Source organism: Mus pahari, chromosome 4 (assembly GCF_900095145.1).
Source record: "Mus pahari chromosome 4, PAHARI_EIJ_v1.1, whole genome shotgun sequence".
NCBI lineage: Eukaryota > Metazoa > Chordata > Mammalia > Rodentia > Muridae > Mus > Mus pahari.
Genome location: NC_034593.1, coordinates 117626929 through 117649902, shown reverse-complemented (window position 1 = coordinate 117649902; position 22974 = coordinate 117626929). Strand labels below are relative to the sequence as shown.

Sequence of the window (22974 nt, the reverse complement as noted above, 5' to 3'; positions counted from 1 at the left end):
CAATCTGTTACTGTTGGTCCACAATAAGATTACAATCTTGAATGTGACATCACACAGAGCTCCACCCTTGATTCTTTAAAGATGTAATCTGTGCCCGTAACTTCCACATTCTACTCAGAAGGATACTAACTGCAAGATGTGCTGTCTACTCAGCTACACACGAAAGCCAGATGTTATGGAGCATCATGCTTTTCTGGGGAAGCAGCTGGAAATACAGGGGGTGACAGCACTCTTGTAGCCGGGACCAGAGGAGGGGGTTCCTCTGGAGACCCTGAAGCAAGCTAGCATCCTTGATTTAGAGCTGACTTTAGATCCCACTCAGTCAGTAACTAACTCAGTTAGTAACCCTGCCTCAGTGTTTGAACATGAAAGGAACGGTAAAGGCATTACAAGGGCAGGAAGAAAGAAACCCAGTAAGACAGCCACAGGTCAGGAAGCACACAAAGGCATAAGCTGAGATACTGAGTTATGAGTATGTTTTTTTTTTCTTGACTTTGCATAATCTCAAACTATCAACTAAAGGAGCTGTGCTGTCAAAAGAAATCTCTCTCTCTCTCTCTCCTCTCTCTCTCTCTCTCTCTCTCTCTCTCTCTCTCTCGTCAATTGGCTGATTAGAGGACACTCAAGTGCAATTCCTTTATTTTGTGATGAAAACGAGTTTGATCTCAGAAAGACAAACAAACAAACAAACAAACACCCATGTGAAGTCTCAAGAGGCAGAAGGTCGGAGTCCCAGAGTCATTCTAGCTTAAGATGGCTCTGAAACTTTAGATGGGTCTTCTCAGCTCATCTCTCACGTTCTGAAGCATTGGTTTTGATATTTACTTATTTAATCCACCCAGTATAAGGATTAATTTGAAGCTAAATGCTTCAAGAGAACCCAGACACTGCCTCTTACAAATAAGGTAACTCTGAAATGTCTTATGGTTCCTAACGTCTTCGAGTCACTAGGAATCTATTAGGAGGATTTCTGCTTCAGCCCTACAAAACTCGGCTTCAGCGACCGACCTCCTCTCGTGGCTCCTTCAGTCACCTGAGCATACCATCTGTTCCATTATGGGTGCTTCATCAGATCTCCAAGACGTGGGGAGGGGAGAAGAAACTTCTCCTTACACCATTGTACCCTTACATATTAAAAAAAAAAGGGGGGGGATCAAAGAAATCCACTGCTTTATTAATAACTTGCATTGTGCAAGTAATGAAACATTCTTTTTTTAAGAAAACAAGTCACTTTAATTACACACATATGGTTCTAAGTCTTAGGACTCTGGAAAATATGAGCAGTATCCGAAATAACAATGAATTCAGCGGGTGTTGTTTGGGTACCACAGCCTCAAGGAGGGATAATAATTTAGTTGGGAGAATAAGGAATGATCAGAGAGGCTGCACCAGTTTTCCCTTATGAGTTTTCCGCTGCAAATGGTAGGCGATGGAGTTTGCTATTAACTAAGCAAACCCATCCACTGGTAGGTAGTGCTGGCAAAACCAATTGCTATCCTGCAAGGGAAACCCTTCTATTTCCTAGGTCATAGCCAAGTCCAGTGAGACCCAGGCACCTATCCATACACACCACAGCTATCACCCAAAACAGAACAAGAGCTTGAAAGTGCAAAAGAATGGGCTCGTTGGTGGCCTGCAAGTATGTTTCACACGGGGAAATTTCAGGAGAAATCCTGGTGATGTAACAAGGGAACCACAGTGTGAGCAAAAGCCATGTTTCTAGACAGCAAGGAGCCCACTGTTGTGCTGCAGTCTTCTACGCATTACCACACCCTGAGGACATGTGAGCTCCTGGAAGAAGGAAGGCTCATTTTTCAGAACTACTTCTTTATTTCTAAGAGAAGTTGCTTCAACAGGGCCACCTAGCACTCACTCATGCTGTTCATTTTAAAGGCTTCCTCTGCCAGCCAACAGAGGACCATGGTTGCTTCAGACTGATAATGGCCGTCAACTGTCCTCTGGGACATTTCAGAATACAGAATTTGATGGGCTTCTGAAGGAATTCAAATTCTTCACACACACACAAACACACACACACACACACCACACAATCATCCCGTGCAAAATTGTGGCCAATGGGAGCCTTTAGGGATTAATGAGGTAACACAGGAAATTTATAAGCATCATAATCTGTAGCTTAATCCTTAATTCAAAATAACCACTATTGAATGGTGCAGTTGTAAATTCGTGTAATCTCCTTTAGAAAAGACACACTACTTCAGCCCATTAGAGATGACCGAAGGCGGTAGGGATTCAGTAAATGATCTAAAGCACTCTGAGAACTGTGCTGTCTTATCTCCTTTTATAAAGAAATGTAAAACAGTTGTTAGTAAATCACCTTCCTTAATTTCCTTACTAACTTTAGAAAAGGAACCTTTAACACCTACTTGGGTTCCAAGGGGGTGGGGCAAGTTATTCTTCAGACAGACAAGACGTTGGTGTGTTTAGTTATGAAAATGTTAGCAGGTGTCTTCCTGCAGGCAGAAATCCAGAAGTGGGGGTGGGGACTAAATAGAAGGATTAATTTATCAGTGGCAGTGGGCTTTTTGGCTCCTAAGATGCATTGGGCTTTCATTCACTATTTACGTAACATAGATACTTCATCTATCTTTGCACAGGTGTTAGGTACCAGTCTGTGACCTAACATTTGACACAGCCCATGTGTGTCAGGTAGCATGACTTCTGTTTTCTTCTCCCCCACCTTGACTGTCCGATGCTCCGGGAATGGACCAAGAAAAATCTGATTCAACAGAGGAAACTTTCATAATTCAGTCTTCAAAAAAGACAAATATATCTGCTTTGTTTTGAATAAGAACAAAGAAAGTTTACCTTTCAAAATTAGCAGGTCCACCAAAACCAGGCTCTCATTACTGAAATTTGGCTTTTTTTTTAAAAACCCCAGTAAATAATAGCTATTTAATAATTAAAACTATGTCTCCTTGGTTTTCTTCAAGGCATAATTTTTCCCTACTACCTCTTCATACACTTTTATAAATATTTAAATTAATGAATGATATACAGATGTTATTGTTAATGAATAAAATTTTGAATATACATTATTGAGCAAGATTTATTTTTTATAACTTATTTTATTAGATATTTTCTTCATTTACATTTCAAATGCTATCCCGAATGTCCCCTATCCTCCCCAACTCTATAGCTCACTTTGTTATTCTAACCGTACCAAGTATTTCAAGTCACTGGAGAGATGTATTCACTTTAGATTACTGGTTGTGGTGATTTGATTGAAGATGGTTCCCTATGGGCCTATAAATAGTGGCACAATTAAGATGTGTGGCCATGATGTAGTAGGCGTGGTATTGCTGGAGGAAGTGTGTCACTGGGGGTGGGCTCTGAGGTTTCAGATGCCCAAGCCAGGCCTAGTGCCTCTCTCTTCCTGCTCTCTGGTGATCTGAATGTAGAACTCTCAGCTCCCTCTCCAGCACCATGTCTATCTGTGCACTGCCATGCTTCTCACCATGAAGACAATGGACTAAACCCTGAACTGTAAGCCAGCTCCGATTAAATGTTCTTTTCCTTTATAAGAGTTGCCATGGTCATGGTGTCTCTTCACAGCCATAGAAACCCTAACTAAGACACTTGTGAAGATAAGATTCTTATAATAGAAAGTTTTGTGAAATACAAAACATGAATATAATACACCAACTTATAAGACATGGAGGGACTGCCAGGCAGTGGTGGCACATGCCTTTAATCCCAGCACTTGGGAGGCAGAGGCAGGTGGACTTCTGAGTTCGAGGCCAGCCTGGTCTACAGAGTGAGTTTCAGGACAGCCAGGGTTACAGAGAAACCCTGTCTCGGACCCTCCCCCACCCCCCACCCCCCGCAACCAGAAAAAAAGGACATGGCAGGAATTAAAAGAGGAAAACTAGGAAAAATCCACACCAGAGGCAACTCTATATGGGATAAAGTATACAGAGCGAAGAATTTCCTCACAGGGTGCATTAGAGGGGGAGGGAAGCGAGGAGGAGGCAAGGACATCCGGAGGGTTAATGAAAACACACAGACCTCATCTTGGTTCAGGCTTTTATAAACAAACTATAAAAAGAAAACTATAAGTCAAGTAGAAAAATTCAAGATTTAACAAAGAACTGCCATTAGTTTGGGCGAGGAAATAGTACTGTGTGTATTTCATTGAAAAGAGCCCTGCCTTTTTAGCTCTCACAGAATGGCTTCAGCCTGCATTATTTCCAAATTTGGGGATAAGGGGAAAGTTAGTTATAGAGAAGAAACAGGGTCCATTGAAAGCTGAGTCTGTGTGAAGTAAGCTAGGTGCACAGGGCACCACTGTCCTTTAATCTGTTTATGCATCACAGAACATCAAAGGGAAAGAAGTGGGGGTGGGGAATACCGAAAAAGCAATTTTTCAAAAGGTTCTCTTTAAATAAGGAGGGCCTCAATTCCTCACGTAGGACATGCTTACATTGCAGGGAAGCATAAACACAAACGGAAATGCTCCTTTTGGGCTTTTGGAGACTTACAGCAACAGGGAAAGAACTTGAAGTCTTTGCAACAGACTCAAGCACATGCTCTTCAAATCCCCGGCCTCCCCAAATCCAGAGAAAAAAAAGTGGGCCCCGCAGTGATAAGCCATTGGGGTTCTCACAGGCAGCCAGCACAATGCAATGAGCAAGTTCCATGGGAAATCCCTCTTCCCGAGTGATCCTAGTAAGCTTTAGGTGACTAATGAGGCTTTTAACGATACCATCCATCTTTCCTTCGCGCTAGAAAAGTTATCGTATCATTCCAAAAAATAGAAAGATAGTTGTAAGATGACAGTGACGTGCTTTGCCCTAGATTTCTCTTCAACCAGAGTCCCAAACTTTGAAAGATTTGAAAAGCAAATCACAAATAGGACAAGCGACTTTGACAGCTCTTTTGGTGAGTTCTGGCACCTGCCGGGACTCCCACTGTGTGCTAATCAGCCTTGTGGTGGCTTCCATCACCAAATCTAAGAAACAAAGGACTGTGGCTGCTTGTAGGTTGACTGAAGTCCTTGGAGAGGCTGGGCTTCATCCCCACAGCTTCTGTATTGGGTTCCGCCAGGCACACAGGAAGAACGGGCTGTATAAAATCCCGTGACAGCAAGCACAGGGAATGCAAGTGGATGGGGCTTTGGTGGACAAGGAGCACCAGCACGCCCTGCTCTAGTGATGTCTACACACTCAGCCAGGGCTTGGCCTTCCGTCTCAGTGCCATCTTTAGATTAAGTACTCATAACGGCTCACCCATGACCCTGAGTCCTGACCTCCAATGAACTTCACAACTTACTTGTGTGTTTTGGAATTTTATATTTATATTTGGGCAACTGGAATTACCGAATGACCAACTTTGCTAGCAAATGAAATGGCCAAGACCTCACCCGAGAGAAGACGGAGAGTCAATGTGAGACCAGAACAAAGCCATTTCTCTGCACATGACTTAATGTTTAGAGTGAATTAAAAAACGGGGGTGGGGTGGGGAGAGGAGGGTGAGATGCAAGGAAAGCAGTGACCTGAGGGAATGAAAATGACCTACCTGAAGACGGCAAGAGTCAGCGACCAGAGCACGAGCGGCTTCCGCAGTTCAAACTTGGCTCGCTTGTTCATCAGATGCCGACCACCAAATATAAAGGCAGCGTACAGCGCAGAAAACAGGAAAGACTTCTTCCTATGAAGAGAAAGATGGACGGAACCTTGTGAGACAGGCATTCTGAAATACTTCTCACAACTCCCCTGTCTTTACTACAGGCATTTTCCTGAGTTACATGCCCCACTGCAATGGAAAATTAATCTCCTTGGAGACATGTTCTATTGGCAAATTCATCCTGCCCTTGCCAACAGGACACAGTGAACCCCGCTCAGGGTAGACAGAAGTTCTTTTCAGGCCCTAAAATCAAAACTTTCAACATAGCACCAAGGTACAAAAAGTGACCATTTCAGTAAAGAATTGCCTTTATTCGTTTTAGATCAATGAATCTACAGTCATGGTTTTGGTAGAAGGCAAGTATTAACTTGCAATATTGTCATTAGTAAAAATGCATAATTGTCAGACACCACACACACACACACACCACACTACACACACACACACACACACACACACACACACACACACACACACACTCTGCAGGACCACTGAATGATTCTCTCTAGATGAGTTGTACAGTTAGTCCCTGACTAAGGACCCTGGACTGACCAGATTGAAGCCACCTCGAGGGACACAATACTCACATGCAAGTATCTATTTAAAAAATTCTTATTTGATCAACTAGTATAAAAAAAAAGCAGTTGTAAAATACTAGGTTCAATTTTAGCTACACATTGAGATATACTTTCAAGAGAGATAGTGTACCTTAGATTTGTTTTAAAATACCCCAGGAGACAAACAAAAGGTAGACACAAGGAAGATGGAGACTGGCCTTGTTATCTCTACCCGCTCCTCTCTTGCAAACACACAGAACCCTCTTTATGCACTGATCATCAGTCATCTCTTCCCATTTCTCTCTTACAAACACACAAATCTCTTTCCATGCTTAAAAAAACAAACAAACAAAAACGTAAAAACATCTCACATTTTAAAATATCCAATAGTAAATATTTTTAGATAGATGGCTAGACTGGTAAATGTATGTGTAAGTCTGTGGAGCCTATGTGAGGGCATCATGAGGGTGGTCACTGTTGCAGCTCCTGTGCACCCACTCACAGCAGGATGGTGCTTCTGTGGGAGCTGTTAGATACATCAGCAAGATAGCAGGACCCCCAAGTCCCACTAACTGTTGATTTATTACTGTAGAGTTTGGTGATACCAAGCCATGCGGAGAAAGAGTGAGAGACTGAGAGGGGTGGGATGGGGACCTGAGAGGCCTTGTACAGAGTTTAAACCTTGAAGCACACTTCTAGAGATAGAAACCCATCTCTCTCAGAATGGGTATTGCCAATGCAACTAGACTGAGAGGGAAACGGTCGAATAAGCTGCAAGACATGGTATGAAAACCAGAATATACTAAAGAATGTAGCAAGTAAAATGCTTTATAAACCATTCCTCTGATTGTTGGCCTTCACCGTGTATCCGAGAAACAGTGCTACTTACACACACCTACTCGGTGAGCCACACCTTGTAAAGCTATGAATCCAGGAACAACCAAATGTGACCGCAGCGCATGGCAAGGACCTGTTGAGAAACCTTAGTCCGGGCATGAAGCAGGCTCTTACTGAATACCTGATGACAATTTCAAGCTATCAAAGTTTGTTGTTGTTGTTGTTGCTTTTAAGAAGGGCAAATAATAGCACATTAGTACCATAGGTCCTCTGTAGACATTGAACAAATGGGCAGTTGGGGATATTGAAGGGAAATGTATTTCCCCAGCACTATATTTAAAAACAAATGAAGAAAAAAACTTCAGAAATAGATTACGGCACATTTTTCTCCTCCTCTGACAAATATTTTTCCCTCAAAAACAAAGCAAAAAAAAAATTAAGGCAATTTTATGGAAAATATAACTAGGCTATTATTATTATTCAAGAGGTACTCTCATCCATAAATGCATACACATGACTGTATTTTGGCTCTAAAATCTCCCAAGGGTATGGTATTAGATAACATAAAGGGAGACTCACTTTTTCTATACTCATATGCAGTTAAGATACATAAAACGTGTAAAGTTCATGCATAGGCAATGATGTGCTGAGAGGAAAAAAAAAAAGAAAAAAAAAAGAAAGAAAGGGAACCCTACTGTTGCTGCAGCTAATGGTAGCATCAGTCAGCACGATTCTTTTCTTCTTAATTAGAAAGGGTAAAGGTAACAAGTTACTGCAACCACAGTGGTTACTGTGTAATTCTCCTTCGTGGACACCCCACAGACAGGTCTTATCGCTCAATCCTAACGACCCCACCTTCTGCTAAAGTACTACTTCCATTTTCGAGAAAAAGAAATGGGGTTAGAGGTTAAGTGGCCCTTCAGCTTGACTGTTCTTCTCAGTACACTTCAGCTGAAAGGGGGGCTGGATCTCCACACACACGGACGCCTTAGCAAGAAGGAAGGGGCTCCCTTAGTGACCGCTGAGGAACTGAGCAGAACTGTTCTTACAGGGAAAAGCCCAAGGTGCACACGCCACACCAGCATGCTCCAATTCCTGAGTCCTGCAGATCTATCAAACGTTCTGCCACATCCTCTCTGCTTCTTTGAGAATTCTCAAAACATTCCCTGGAGATGACGTTCCATATTTTTAAAAAAGATCTATTTTCATTTGAAGTGTATGAGCGTTTGCTTGCATGCAGGAATTAGAGTTGTGAGCAGTCAGTCACGTGGGTATCCAGAACGGAACGCGGACCCTCTGCAAGGGCAGCAAGTGCCTTTAACCACTGAGCCATCTCTCCCACCCCTCAGCAATGTTTATTAGTCAGAGGCCCTGGGTTTGGATACATGGATTGAACTTCTTGTCATCATGTGTCAACCAAGGGAAAGGATGTCATATCATTCTAAGTCAGCCAGAAGGAAATGTGCTTCAAGAACCAAAGAGTTTGACACTTTTCTTTAAAAGCCTTCCATAATCTCAGGCACGGGGGCACACACCAGCAAACCCTAACATCTGGTAGAAACAGGAAGATCAGGAATTCAGAGCCAGCTTCATCTGCTTAACCAGTGTGAAGCCATGTGAGCTGTGTGAGACCATCTCTCTGAGGAAACATCCGTCAACGGCCAGGACCTCCAAGGCAATCAGACCGTGGCCCAGAATTGAAGAATTATAAGGAAACTTAAAAGTAGAGTCTAGGGAGAGGCCACGCCACAAGAGAGGGTATAAGGATCATGGCATCAGTAGTTCATAGTCACTGTAGACACTGATCAAGATCACCCTAAATGTTCGTGATTAGTTGGGAGCCAGAAATGGACTGTTACGGGCTCTGTGTGAGTCCCAGACAGTCAGCATGTGGAGGACATCTGCTTAAGAGCCATTGCAAAAACAAGCACTCAGGGCAGCTAAAACATCTTTTTCTTCATCTTTGGTGAAATGCAAACCATGCTTTGGGTGAGTTCTGAGTTCGATGGGGTTCTTCCGAAAGAACAAAATTATGGCACTTGCAAGGAGAGTGGATAAAAATGGGGGCCTTAATAACAAGTGAAAGACGCAGATTCAGAAAGACAAGTGCAGACTACTCTTTGTCACATGTGAAAGTTGGATGAAAGAAGAAAGCAAAGGGGAAGGAGGAGGAGGAGGAGGAGGAGGAAGAGGCGGCTGCTGCAGCTTGACAGCAGACAGGAGACTGGCGCAAGATGGCCAGCAGGAGGAAGGGGGATGGTGGAAGGGATGTGATTCATAGTACATTACCTGTGTGTATGAAAATGTAGAGTAAAAGCTTAAGACTCACTTGGTAGAGAGTCACCCACTGAAGTATTAACACATGCTGCAAACAGTATATAACTACTTTCCCACTGCTTAGAAGCTTTGGCAAACTGGGCCACTGAAGTGACTGAGAATGGGCTTTCCCCAACCATACCTCTCTGGTAAAGGTTCAACTGAAGTCAAGTTGAGCAAGTCAGGTGACTGGCCACTGGCCTACTATTATTTAGGGTGGGTTTAATGACATGATGCTTCAATAGGAATCCAATTAATTGTCCATTTTCCTGTAGGCATTCGGGGATGGGGAGAATGGGATTATTGCGATGCTTGATTGTCAGATATTAGTAATTTCTAGGTAGCACAGAGTTACTTTGCTTAATAAACCTTAATGTACATCACACAACGCAACCCTTCCTCATGGTTATTTAGTAAGCTCTTGCCAGGTGGTGAAACAAGTTGATGACTAGGCACCGAACCGAGTTAAGAGTTAGGCAAACAAAACAAAAGAAAACAACAACAACAACAACAACAACAACAACGATGACAAAAATTCCCTAATGTGGGGCCTGAGAAGACAGGTCAACAGGCGAGGAGGTTCCAAGTTCAAAGCTCTAGCACCTATGTAAAAGGCCTCACATGGCCATGTGTGCCCGAAACACCCTTACTGTTGGGCTCAAGAAGGAGATGTCAAGAGCCCTCTGGTTAGCCAGTCTACGGGGAAACTTCCAGTTCGGTGAGAAACAATTTGTCTCAGAAACAAAAACAAAAATCAACCAAATAACAGCCGCAAGAAATAACGGGAAGAATGACACAAAATATCACTCTCCTCTGGCCTCTGCAGTGGGAGCTCGGGCATAGGCACGCATGCACACGTGTGTGTAACACCCCTAACGTTTATTGCTATGCTGTGCTTGGACTTTTTTTTTTTTTTTTAACATGCAGAAACTTTTTGTTCCTTACCTTTCTGTCATCAATAAGGAAAGTGAATAATAACAAAATTAGTCTATAACTAGTTTAATAAACTGGTAGGCAGCTACTTAGAGATTTGGATTTCTCTACATTACCACTTTATCCCTTGTCAATCCTAGAGGTAGGCTTTTATGCTCACCAGCATAACTGGACACCTTGTATAAATTCAAAGGCATTAAAACAAAAGCATTTGGCTGCACCTCCTCGGTGTTCACACTGAAATCCGACAGCCATCGCACCCTCCTACCAGAGTCAAGCAAGTTGATTTTCCAATGAAAGAACTTTTCATGTGAGTGGTATTTCAAGCACCTTGGAAAGACAGCCCGAGTTCCTTCCTTGATCTTTTATGTTCTACCTAAATGGCCTTGTTGCCATGTCCGCCAAAAGTTAAATAAATAAATAAATAAATAAATAAATAAATAAATAAATAAATAAATGCATACATACATACATACAATCTGTGGAAGTGAAAACCAATGTGCCAGAGGAGAATAAAAAGAGGAGAGCTCTCCGCACCTCCCAGTTCAGTTATAAATAAGTCTATGCTGGCTGGGCGTTGTGGGGCATGCATTTAAGTCTAGCACTAAGGGAACAGAGACAGGAGGATCTCTGTGAGTTCAAGGCCAGCCTGGTCTACAGGGTGAGTTCCAGGACAGCCAGGACCCTGTCTTAAAAGAGGAAAAATCGAAACAAAACAAAACAAAAAGACGGGGTTCGCACTACAAGGGAACCTGGGATGTCTCTAGGTGAGATGCTGGCCCAAGCTGTGGTTCGGTCTGGAAAGTAGAGTTTGGAAGGTTAGGGTCTTGGAAGCGAAGCGGACCACACGCGGCTTGGGTTGTCGGAGGTTTCCGGTTAGGTAAGAAGATAAAAACAATGTTCTCTTTGGACAAGTTCTCAGGCTGTGTTCTTGATGTTCCAGTGATGGCTGAATTCTGTCACATTTTTGCAACTTCTAAGATTTCAAACAAACAATATTTTTTTTTTCCTGTGAAAGCGATCAGATTTCCCTCAGTAGGTTTGTTAAGTGTTTTAACATGCTTTGAAATCCTGAAAAAGAAGTTCGTGAGTAGAAGTGTATCTGGGATTAATAGAGGCTTCAAGATGAAAAGGTGAAGCCGGTTAGCTAAAGAAAGGGGCGGTGCTCTCACCTGTTCTGTTTTGACCCAAGAACCGAAGGAATGTGTGACTTCTGAGCTACTTTGGGTACAAACACCTCTCTCTGACTTAGCCCCTCCCCCAGGCGCTAATTTAGAGATCACAGGTTTTCCTTATGTATTTCTTTAAGGTGAGAAAACCATGATTTTGTAATTTCAGCTCCTCTATTTTAAAGTAGGTCAAAGTATAATTACACTCAGTGAAACTGAGCGAACACTACCACAGCCATCTCCCCACACGGGTCCAGCCCTGGCAGGCGCAGACCGGCATAAAGCTGTCTCTGTTAGCAAACAATGCTGCCTATTCCCCACAGCTAAAAAAAGTAAAACGGGGTGCCTGGTTATCACTGAAAACAGGACTAGAGGGAGAGCATGCTCCCTGATGTAACAATCCTCAGCCAAAATCTATGCACGAGGTTCAAGCACCAGCCTCCACATAAAAGGCCATTTATGGGAGTGCATCCTAAGACCCGGAGTTCTCTGGCTACCAAACTAGTCCCATGGTGAACACTAGGCTAATGAGAGACCATGACTCAAAAAGAAGGTGGCTAGCTCTGTACAATGATACCTGAGGTTGACCTCTGACTTGCACAGGTATGCATGCATGTGAATTTGCACACACCTGTGCAATCCCCCCCCCAAACAAATGAAATAAACCAACCAACCAAATAAATGACTCCAAAAGCAGTACCACCCATCCTTCCTTTGTGGATTAATAAGCTTCCAGATACTATTTTAAAGTTAAATATGAAAGTCTACTTCCTTGCTAGGAGTGGCAACTTACAGGCCTTTAGTCTAGAACTTGGGAGGCAGACACAAGTGTATCTCTGCGAGGCGACATATTTGGGGCCTGAGAAATTGGCTCAGCACTTAAGAGACCTTATTGCTCTTGTAGAAACCTGGGCTCAGTTTCCAGCATGCCTTATAAACCACCTGTAACTCCAGCTCCGGCAGATCTGACACTGTCCGGCATTCATGTGTAACTGCACATACATGCGCATCGGCATACAAACATACACATAAAAAGGTAACAAACTTACAAGAACTAACTAGATTTGTCGGAGAGCTAAGACCATGACTGATAATGAATGCATTAAAAGAGACAAATCCAGACAATGGAACCGGAACTGAGATTTCATATTTGCCAAGATGCAGTCAAGAACTTCCTTAGATTTAAATCAAGACAGACAAAAATGATAGCAACAGAAAGCTAGATAAACAGGCACGAACACATCCCTGTCTGCCCAGCGCTTCAGGACACATTCTTTTTATCTTATTGTCTCTCAGAGAGCTGAAGTAAAGTAAAAGCAGGGGACCACATTTCCATGGCAACGGCTAGCTGAGGGAATACACCCGTCGCTAAGTTTTTCCTTGATATAAAAACTCAAGAAGGAAAAGTGAGTCACTGTGAGGAAACATAGTAAATGCTATCTATTGATGCTATTCCTAGGGCAAAGGGGAAAACCACTCTACAGCAATGTAGATTACCTCATGGTGGGAAATTATGCTTGAGCAAAAAGTAGCAGTACCTGTGAAGCTAACACACGGAAAAATGGCTCAAGGTTTGTTTGTAACCAGAGATTATGGCTCACTAAACCAGGAAAGGAATATGGATTTGATTTCTCTTGAAAATAATGACAAACTTTTTATTCAGATATTCACATTGCTCCTTCAAAATCTGAATGCTCATCTCCACAACGAAAGCCATTATTGTGCGCAATTAACACAAACTAACAAAATATGTCAAGAAAATACTCATAATACCAGGCATGCTCACTCTTAATAGCAATTACTCTTAAAAGCAAACAAAATCGGAATGAGCGCTCACTCAGCAACATACTTGGATTGTATTAGTTTCAAAGAAAATCGGTGGTTTGACAAGAGTTGTTATGTAACGATGTGGAGATTACAAGTTTGAATTAAGTCTCTTGTGGTTAAAGTCAAGGGAGTAAAAAATGGCGGCTTCCTCCTGGTGGCTCCAGGCAGAGCCTGTTTATCTGCCCTTCACAACATAGAAGACCTGGGCTTTTGTTGCCTTATCTCCATCTTCAAAGCATACTGTCCCCAAGCCCTGCTGGTGTGGCCATGTCAACTTCTCTGTCCCCTTACTTCCCTTCCGGGGTTCTTGCAATTACTACAGGCCTATGAGATCATCCTTGACCACAGCCTAGATTGGTGCTCCAATCTCAAGGACCCACAAGGTTTCACTGGCTCCATTTATTCCTTATCAATGTCAAGTCTCTTCACCTAAGCACAAGTGCAGAATCTCTGATGGGACAATGAAGCAGCCACAGGGATGCAGGACAAACCAGCACACCTGTGACGATCTGTTGTTACTCACTTTGCTACAGAGACCCTTGAGCTCACCTACAGATGTCTCCACCAACATCAAGGACCCTAGGTGGTAACACGTTTTGTTCCTAAGAAGACATGGGATGATATATATCTTCAGTGAAGTGGAAGGTGGCACCCAGTTCCTAGTATGTGGACACTGGGAAATTTGAGATCCAGCCATCCACTACAAAACATGACCTAACACCAAGTCTCAATGGTGCTGGGAGCAGGAAGCTCTGAACAAGCAAAAAAACTAAGAAAGATATCAAGAGAAATTAGGACGCTTGAAGGCATGATGTTAAACTCGGGAACCGCCTTTGTCTACTGAGGGGACCGTACAGCCCATGCTCTGATGAGCTCAACTTCCTTCGTTGTAAAAGATTATTCCAAGCATCCTACATCCAGCAAGGCCTTACCCAGCAGCCGACACAGGCCCCACACCCCCCCCCCTTCATTTTCTGAGTACTTCACTAGTCTCGCATCCGTGGAACAGTGGTCCAGCAGGCCACCAAGGCTGCTTTAGAGTCAACTGTACAAACCGCTGGAGCGTTGCAAGCCTTCTCTACCCAGAAGGTCGCCTGAAGCTATGTCGGAAAATGCATCTGCAGACAGGAAAGAAGTAGACACCACTGCCAAGACCTCCCCTATCTCTCAACCCACATAGGATTCAAGCTCCAAGTTGTTGCGATGGCTTTCCTCTTCCCGTTAGCTCCGTCTTCACAAGGCAATTGCACAAAAAGGCAATCTCAACCCAGGAGGGGTTCCTAACAGCATCAACATGGGAATGATGTCATGTTCAAGACAAGTCAATCTGATAAGAAGGTTTCTATGGGAATTGCTCCATTTTTGAAGTGCAGGAATTGTGAAGAAACTAGGTGTTGGTTGGGATGAACAAATTCACGGTGGTAGAAGTGAGAGAGAGTGATTCACCCTGGTTCCGGCTCCTCGAAGGCTTTTGCTCTCTCTGTTATAGCAATGCTGCAGGCAGACTTTCCACCGATGATACACACAGCTATACGATTTGGCCTGGTGGTTGCTCCTTCGGTTTGCACCCTGGTCATTGGTTTCTCACGAGGAAACCGGAGAGAGACCTCAGACAGCGTTCCCAGCCGGCTCAAGGAGCCTTTTATCTTCATAGTTTAGGCGACTTTTATCTTTGTATCTATTCACATAATTTTCCACAAAGACTTTAGTGTAGTGTCTCCCCCACCCCCTTATTTATAACTTCAAAACCAAGGGGGAAATAAAAAGATACAAAGGTCTCCTAGGGGGTAAATTCCTAACAAGAAAAATGTCAAGATCACTCAGAAAATAAGCATTCATTCATCCCTTTCTTTTGAGAATGAAACACTTTGTTTGTCAGCTTCTGTGTACGGTTAGTCTGTGAGACTTCACGGTAATCTCTTCTTCATTTGCAAGTCAGGTGCTGTTTGGGATATGAGTGGTGTGTAGCTGGGATGGATTCTTCAGTGTGGCTTCAGAGAAAAGGACGGACGACACTGTTTTCTCCAGGGGGTTCTCAGAAAGGTAGAATGGTTAAGCACAAGGAAACTGAGTCTTTCCCCTGGAGAACTGGAAGGCTGATGTGCCTCACCTCCCCAGAGGCATCCCCTCTAGGAACACACACTACCAGGATGCGTCAGACACCAACTGATGCCCACACATGCGCACTGCATCACTACAGCAGAGGACGATTCTGCAAAGTCAGCTCTCTCCTTCCAGCTTCACCTGGCTTCCAGGGATCAATCTCAGGGTACACGGGGCTCAGCAAGTTCCTTAACAGGGTCAATCTCGGGGTACACGGGGCTCAGCGAGCTCCTTAACTCACTGAGCCATCTCACCAGACCCCAATGTTTGGCTTCACAACCAACCGAAAAGCACCGCTGGAACCCATTTTTTTTCTCTTTTAAGAAAGTATCTTCCCTTGAGTCATGTTCATTCATAAAACAATTACATTTTCACAGGGAGGAAAAATATACAAGAAAACCTGGAAAGCAGTGTCCCAGTTGAGGGGAAGTGTCCCTTCGCAGGCCTCTGCATGCATTAAGTCAACAAGTGACAGCTGCCTTTCCAGAGGTTTTCCACACACAGGCAGAGGTCCTTGACTACTTAAGGGCGGGATGTAATGTAAGATGCTAGAGAGGCAGGGGAGTTAACTCAGGAGGTTAAGTGCCTGCTGGGCAAATAAAAGGACTGAGTTTCTGGACCCTTGCTTCCCATGTAACAGGCACCATGTTGGGCTGGCTCTAAGGTCAGGGCCTGGCAGGTGGGGGTAGAGGAGGATGGACAGATCCAGTCCCTCAATGAGCTCAAAGTTCAGTGAGAACCCAGTCTTAAAAAGCAGTGTGGCTGGATTATGGTGACATACTTGGGAGGCAGAGGCAGGAGGATCTCTGTGAATCTGGGGCTAGCCTGGTCTACCGAGTGAGTTCCAGGACAGCCAGGGCTACACAGAGAGACCTTGTCTTGAAAAACAACAAGAACAACAAAAAGTAGAGTGGAGAACACTGATTGACCTCTGGGCTTCTACATACACACACACACACACACACACACACACACACACACACACACACACACACAGTAGAATACATGCCACCAAACTCAAATACCCATATGCATGTGACCACAGGAATATGTATATACACATACATACATACATACATGCATACATACACACACACACACACACACACAGTAGAATACATGCCAACAAACTCAAATACCCACATGCACGTGACCACAGGAATATGTATATATACCAAACAAACACCCGTGCACCTACAAAAACACAACACAAAATTTAACTGGCATGCTGCACAGATGTTTGTGTCTTCTTACGTAAACTGATTTGTTGTGTAATCTCTAGCTTTTCTAAAATCCTCTATCAAAATAAAAAAAAGTATCAGTAGGAAGTTATCCAAGGACAAGAAATTTATATTTCTATATGTAACACAATCTTTGCTATTAGCCAACTGTTTTATTTATTTCCATATAAACTCTAGCTTGCCATTCAGCAGATTCTTTGCTGGCTTTATTCATTACTACAGTGCTTTTATTTCTCTTTAACACACCAACTAGAATAGTTACTCTCCTTTGTCTATTAAGTCACCATGCTTGTTTCCTCTTCAGCATCCTAGTGAGTTGCAGCTGTCTTCCTTAATTTCAAATGCCCTGGGTCTTGTATCACTGAGTTTCCCATAAGTAGCTCTCTATTATACAAATGAATACATAACATATTGGATATTTAACAGATCTCATGTTGCTGGGTATGATAGATCCTAGAACTCAGGACACAGAGCAGGTGGATCCTGGAGTTTGAAGCCAACCTAGTCTACAAAGTGAGTCCCAAGCCACGCACGGCTGGCTACAACAGGAAGATCCTCTTCTCAAGTAAAATCTTGCACTGGGGACATATTTTAAGAGAAAAGGAAATATATATATTAGTGGGTGGGATAATTTATGCTAAAGCTGGCTCTGAGTCTATACTTCAAACTTACTAGATTCTAAATCTAGATAGCTTAAAAAAAAAAAAAATATGGCTTTTCTTTTCCCCAGGTGCTAAAAGTGTCCAGCAAGTTCCTGTAACTCCACTAGCTTTTTGTTTTGTCTTTAACATTTGTGGAAAGCGTGCAGTGACATCCCAGGCAGGCCGCCGGTTCAGCAGTTCTACTGGGCACCGATGAGCAAGGCTGGACAACACTGTCTATATGCCCACTCCTTGGGGGCCTAACACCACCTACCATTTACTCAGTGTGACTATGAAAGTCAGCAGGGACATCGTGGACAGGGATAACTGACATTGGTGCTGTGAATGAATGCACAGCCTGTCCTCCTCCGGGTCCTCCTCCTCCGCCAGCAAAGTCAAAAGAGCATCCAAGTCAGCAGGGTGGAACTGGTTTTCGTAGGCCGATTACTCTGATCAGCCTGAGGCTGGACCGATGTGATACTGTGCCGAAGTAACTGGAATATTTTATTCAGAGAAATTTGTGGGGGGTGGGGGGGGTGGGGGGGTGTTGGGGAGTGGGGAGGCGCTGGCACAAACTGGATGGATGGATGGATGGCCTGACCTGACCTGGAGCTGCAGAGCCCACAGTGGAAGGCTCAAAAGTTATCCCCTGGCCTCCACACACATGCTACGGGAGGCCCAATTCCACACTCACGCGTACACACAGCACACACCGACAGATAACACGCTCTCCCCCACACATACAACTGAAAAAAAAAAAAATTCAGCACAAAAAAGTCACAAGATTAAGAGCTCAGGTGAAGGGGACCACTTCAAAGCATTATACTGGGAAAGAGATGTGCTAACAAACGGACTCTTATTAGCCTTCTCCAAGAGGTGTTTCTGAAAACAACAACAACAACAAAACAATTTAGCTTTCTCCTTCCTGATCTATTTATCATGAAATGGGAAAAAAGGCTCCTTGTACATATTTAATTACTTACGGGGGGGTACAGTAAGGAGGGGGAGTCACAGGTATCCATTCAGTTGATTCAATCAAAAGTTAAAAGGAAAAAAAAAAAAATCTTAAAAAGCAGGGCGTGGTGGCGCACACCTTTAATCCCAGCGCTTGGGAGGCAGAGGCAGGCGATTTTCTTTGTTTGAGGCCAGCCTGGTCTACAGAGTGAGTTGCAGGACAGCCAGGGCTACACAGAGAAACCCTGTTGTGAAAAACAAAACAAAACAAAACAAAACAAAACAAAACAAAACAAAACAAAAAAATTAAAAAATAAAAATAAAAAAAGTTAAAAGGCCCATGACATACTGGTAGTTATCCACACCCATTATTTGCAGTCCTGAAACCCAGACAGCCAACTGCTCGTTCTTTTCACGACAAATCAGGACTGTGGATCCCTTGAAAGTCAGCCAGCACCGGCTGCGCTGGACTTGGCCATTCAGAGTAGAGTACTGGGTTACAACTTCCCAGTGTTACAAAAGGTGGTTTCTCTGCCTTGCACTGACAGGTGGAGGACGTCTCCAAGGCTAAGGAGGTGTCTAACACGGGTCTCCGACTCTTAGAGTATCAAGCTGGTAGACGGTAGGCACCGGACTCTCATCATATGGCCCAAACTAGCTACTGGCCAGAACTCAGCCCTTGATTCTACATAATTGCTGTGGGGTGAACCCAAATGACCAAATGATCGGCAAAAAGTACCAGTTTCTGGACTGCAAGAAGTACCTCACCTTTTGGTCATTTGGAAACTCATGCTCTTAGGGCTTTAATATCTGCCCTTTGCCTGTGTACTCCCATAGATCCTTATGTGGGCAGAAGTCAGGAGGGCGGTAACGCTTCCAAGGTGACCCAGGTCACACGACCCAAGGAGCTCTGGAATTATGAAAGAGCCTGGGAGGACTCTGGTCTACAAATATCCGCTTTATGCTTGCTGGGTCTGGGGAGGGCAGAGAAACTGAACAGTGGCTACCCAGTGTTTCAGCCCTGCCAGTCCTCCGGGAGCCCACCCCGTCACAGGGCACAGTGATCTGTATATGTGGTGCCTAGAGAGAACTTTGTACCCACAACAGCCTGTTGGGCCAGCAAGACAATTCAACAAGGCACTTGGCCTCTAAACCTGACCAATCGATCTTTTCCTTCTCAGTCGCTCTTGATCTACTGAGGCAGACTCTCACCGGACCTGGAGTTCAGTGGTTTAGCTGGCCAAGCTAGCCAGCTTGACCCCAGTGTCCCCTGAGCACTGGCACGAGAGGCATGATGCCACGCCCACTCGACTTTTCTACGTGGGAGCCAGGGATGTGAATTCTGCTCTCCATGGTTGCATGGCAACTGTTTTGTCCACTGAGCCACCTCCCCCAGCTGTGGCCTTGTAAGTTGGCTTTGCAAGAGAAACCTGAGGGGAAAGAACAATATATACAATCAAGAGCAACTGAGGAGGCCATCCACGTCAACATTCGGCTCCCACATACACTCATGTACACACGAGCCCCTCCCACCTCCCAGCAAGTGTCGGCTCTTTAAGAAAGCTGCCGAGGTCATTTCTTAATTAGACAAGAGCTTGACTACAGGCACATTGATTCTGCTGCACGAGCAAGATGGTTTTCGGCGAGTGCGATTCTAGACAAGGATGAGGAAATAGATTGTGCGTTTTCTTTGAGAGTCAGCAGGGAACGGGGCTCACAGGTGGCTTTACGGCGTACAGCGCATGCTCAGATGTAAAGTGCAGGCTCAGAGTGGAGCTTCTGTGACACTGCAGAAATAAAACTACCAGAAGCAGCTTTTTCAATCTTAAAAAAAAAAAAAAAAGAAAGAAAGAAAAGAAAAAGGCTAAGTGGTTTTGTGAGGAAAACGGGGTCTCTCACTGGGACCTGGGGCCCGCCTAATGGCAGCTGGCTAGTGAGCCGCAGGGATATCTCTAATTCCCCAGTATACACCAGTCAGTCACTTCTGGCTTTCTACATGGACGATGGGGATCTAACTCAGCGCCCCAGGCCTGCTTGCATGGCAAACACTGAATGACTGAGCTATCTCACCAGCTCATGTTCACACTTTCCAAGCACCTCTGCCTTAAGTATTTCTCAAAATAGCCTACTGCCTACCCACAAAAGAACCTCCCTGGATGTTAATAATACAGATTGCCTGGCTCTCTTACTCCTCGCTCTCACCCTCTCACTCCTCTCTGTCTTCTCTTCTCTCCTTCTCTCTCTTTCTTTCTAGCCTTCCCCCCTCACCTTCTCTTTCCCCCTGCCTTTCTATAATAAAGCTTTAAAACCATAAAAAAAAGATATCGCAACTGTAGCACAAATCAAAACCAACTGTAGTCTATCATAAAATTAAACATTGCTGTTATCTATATAAAAATAATGAGTAAAAATGAAAACAAAAGGGACTGGTGAGATGGCTCAGTGGGTAAGAGCACCCAACTACTCTTCCGAAGGTCCGGAGTTCAAATCCCAGCAACCACATGGTGGCTCACAACCATCCGTAACAAGATCTGACTCCCTCTTCTGGAGTGTCTGAAGACAGTTACAGTGTACTTACATATAATAAATAAATAAGTAAAAAGATTTAAAGAAAATGAAAATAAAAGACTGTGAATTAAAATGAAGTGTTGGGGGTAGGTTGTTGCAGATGTAGAACTCTTGGCTACTTCTTCAGCACCATGTATGCCTGCATGCCACCATGCTTTCTGCCATGAAAGATAATGCACTAAACCTCTGAACTATATAACCCAGCTCAATTAAATGCTTCCCTTTGTAAGAGTTGCCAGTCAGAAAAAAAAAAAAAAAAAGAGTTGCCAGTCATGGTGTCTCTACACAGCAACAGAAACCCTAAATAAGACAGCTCCAGTGGACAATACAAAGTTCCAACTAAATCTAAGCCGTTGAAAGTCACAGATGTTCTACATCGAGGAAGTGAGGCTTGGATGTGTGGTATCACTTAGGGATGAAACGGAAGCAAAAGCCTTGCACTCGTCTCATAGGAGAAGCCTATAAGGTGTACCAGCAGTGGCTGAGGTGGAAGCTAGAGAGGCCAAGCACCGTGTGTTGCTTGGTTACCGTCCCAGGTCAGCACACTCCAGGTGGGAAGCTGGCAGCATAGTGATCTCAGGCTGCACAGAGGTGTGAGTGTAGAAGGTTCAACACATGCTTTCTGCAAACACACTCTATATTTTCCAATGAGCACTGGGCACTCGGTCAAGGCTGGCACCTCCTTACTTGCTTGGGTCAGACGTCCCCACCCTGTGTGTCAATGGTGCCAGTTTCTGGACTAAGAAAACTGCCACCTAGATTCCCAAGCAACAAGACACAAAGTCCTCAGCAACCTGGAGATAGGATTTAAAAAATCCAAGAAAGGCTAGATAGATGGGACCGGGTAAATATGAGATTGGTGAGCAAGATAACCCACCCGGGGCCTCCAACATACCACCAATTTTTTTTTCATAAAAAAATAGAATATCATCTTCCATTATTCAACAGATCTACTTGGAGGACAGGATTAAAAATGTTTCTTTTGAAACTGAATTGTACTTTGCAAAAGGTTGAGGGTGTTTTCCTCCCAGAAGAGACAGTAAATACTTGTGAATATCAAATATTAGTACTGTGTTCTGTATTTCCTTAGGGACACACAACTGCTAACAGAAAGCTGACTGATTGGTGGGTGCCTGGCTCTGAGTCGAGGTGAGGGATGAGTGTTCAAGGGCTCCGTAAACTGACTTAAAACCACTGAAACAAATGTCTATCAAGATAGGATTAGCACATTAGAATATTTCCAAACACTGAACTAATCTATAAAGTTGTCTTCCCACAGAGATTTAGAGACAAACGTTTTGAAACCCCGCATGGTGGAAGACTCCTTCTTGGCAGCTAAATAAGAGTGTCCAGAAGTCCTTGAGTCTTGCAAGGGACTGTCCCATACGATGACTCCCAAAGGGAAGCGGGCAGGCTCGAAGAAGGCTCATCTTGACTCAACCTCCTTGTGACAATGGAGACAGCCAAATGCCTGCAGGCACAAGTGGCTGACTGGCACGCCTTCAAGAAAGCCTCTGAAAACACGGTTCGCACTGACGACACACCCCTTTTTTGGAGTCTTGGTCCCCTGCTCCTCTGCCTTGGCCTGACTCAGACCTGCTCCTGACAGTTGTCATCTTGAATCGTGAGCCAACAGGAAAGAAAGAGTCAAGAAAGAGAGAGTGAGAGACGAGGGAGCTTGCACTGATACCGTCAGTGAGGTTTCGAGGTCGGTCTGCATTAGGTAACTTGGACTTGTGATCGAAACACACCTTGTGAAGGAAATCCCCACCTTCTAATCAGGGCTTCTTGATTTCTCATTATGCCCAGAACAACATAAATAACACCCTGTCCCAACTAGGAACAGTATAAATAATTCTGTAGTAATCACATACACTCAAGCTTACACACACACACACACACACACACACACACACACACACCACTACACAATAACATCTATACAGCCTACTATAAAAACACTGACTTGACCTGACCCATGGGAAAGAGCAAGAAAACAGAACTCAAAACTCTTGTACGTATTTCCTGGGCATCTTGGCCTTTATTAGTTCTTAAGTTAGTCAAGTCACAGCATATTAGAGTCACCTTAAGAAAAGCCCAGGATGCAACCTCTGCCACCACCACCACCTCTGCCACCACCACCACCTCTGCCACCACCACCACCTCTGCCACCACCACCACC

General features: G+C 44.1%; 1 protein-coding gene across 2 annotated transcripts in view; it reads right to left on the bottom strand.

Moving 5' to 3' along the window:
• The window catches only part of Elovl6 (ELOVL fatty acid elongase 6), a 109343-nt gene that overhangs the window by 26866 nt on the left and 59503 nt on the right, over window positions 1–22974 (bottom strand). For both annotated transcript variants that reach the window (XM_021196184.2, XM_029537282.1), the window contains exon 3: window positions 5539–5670. In XM_021196184.2, coding sequence (XP_021051843.1) covers window positions 5539–5670 — 132 coding nt within the window. The remainder of the gene's footprint in view (window positions 1–5538; window positions 5671–22974) is intronic.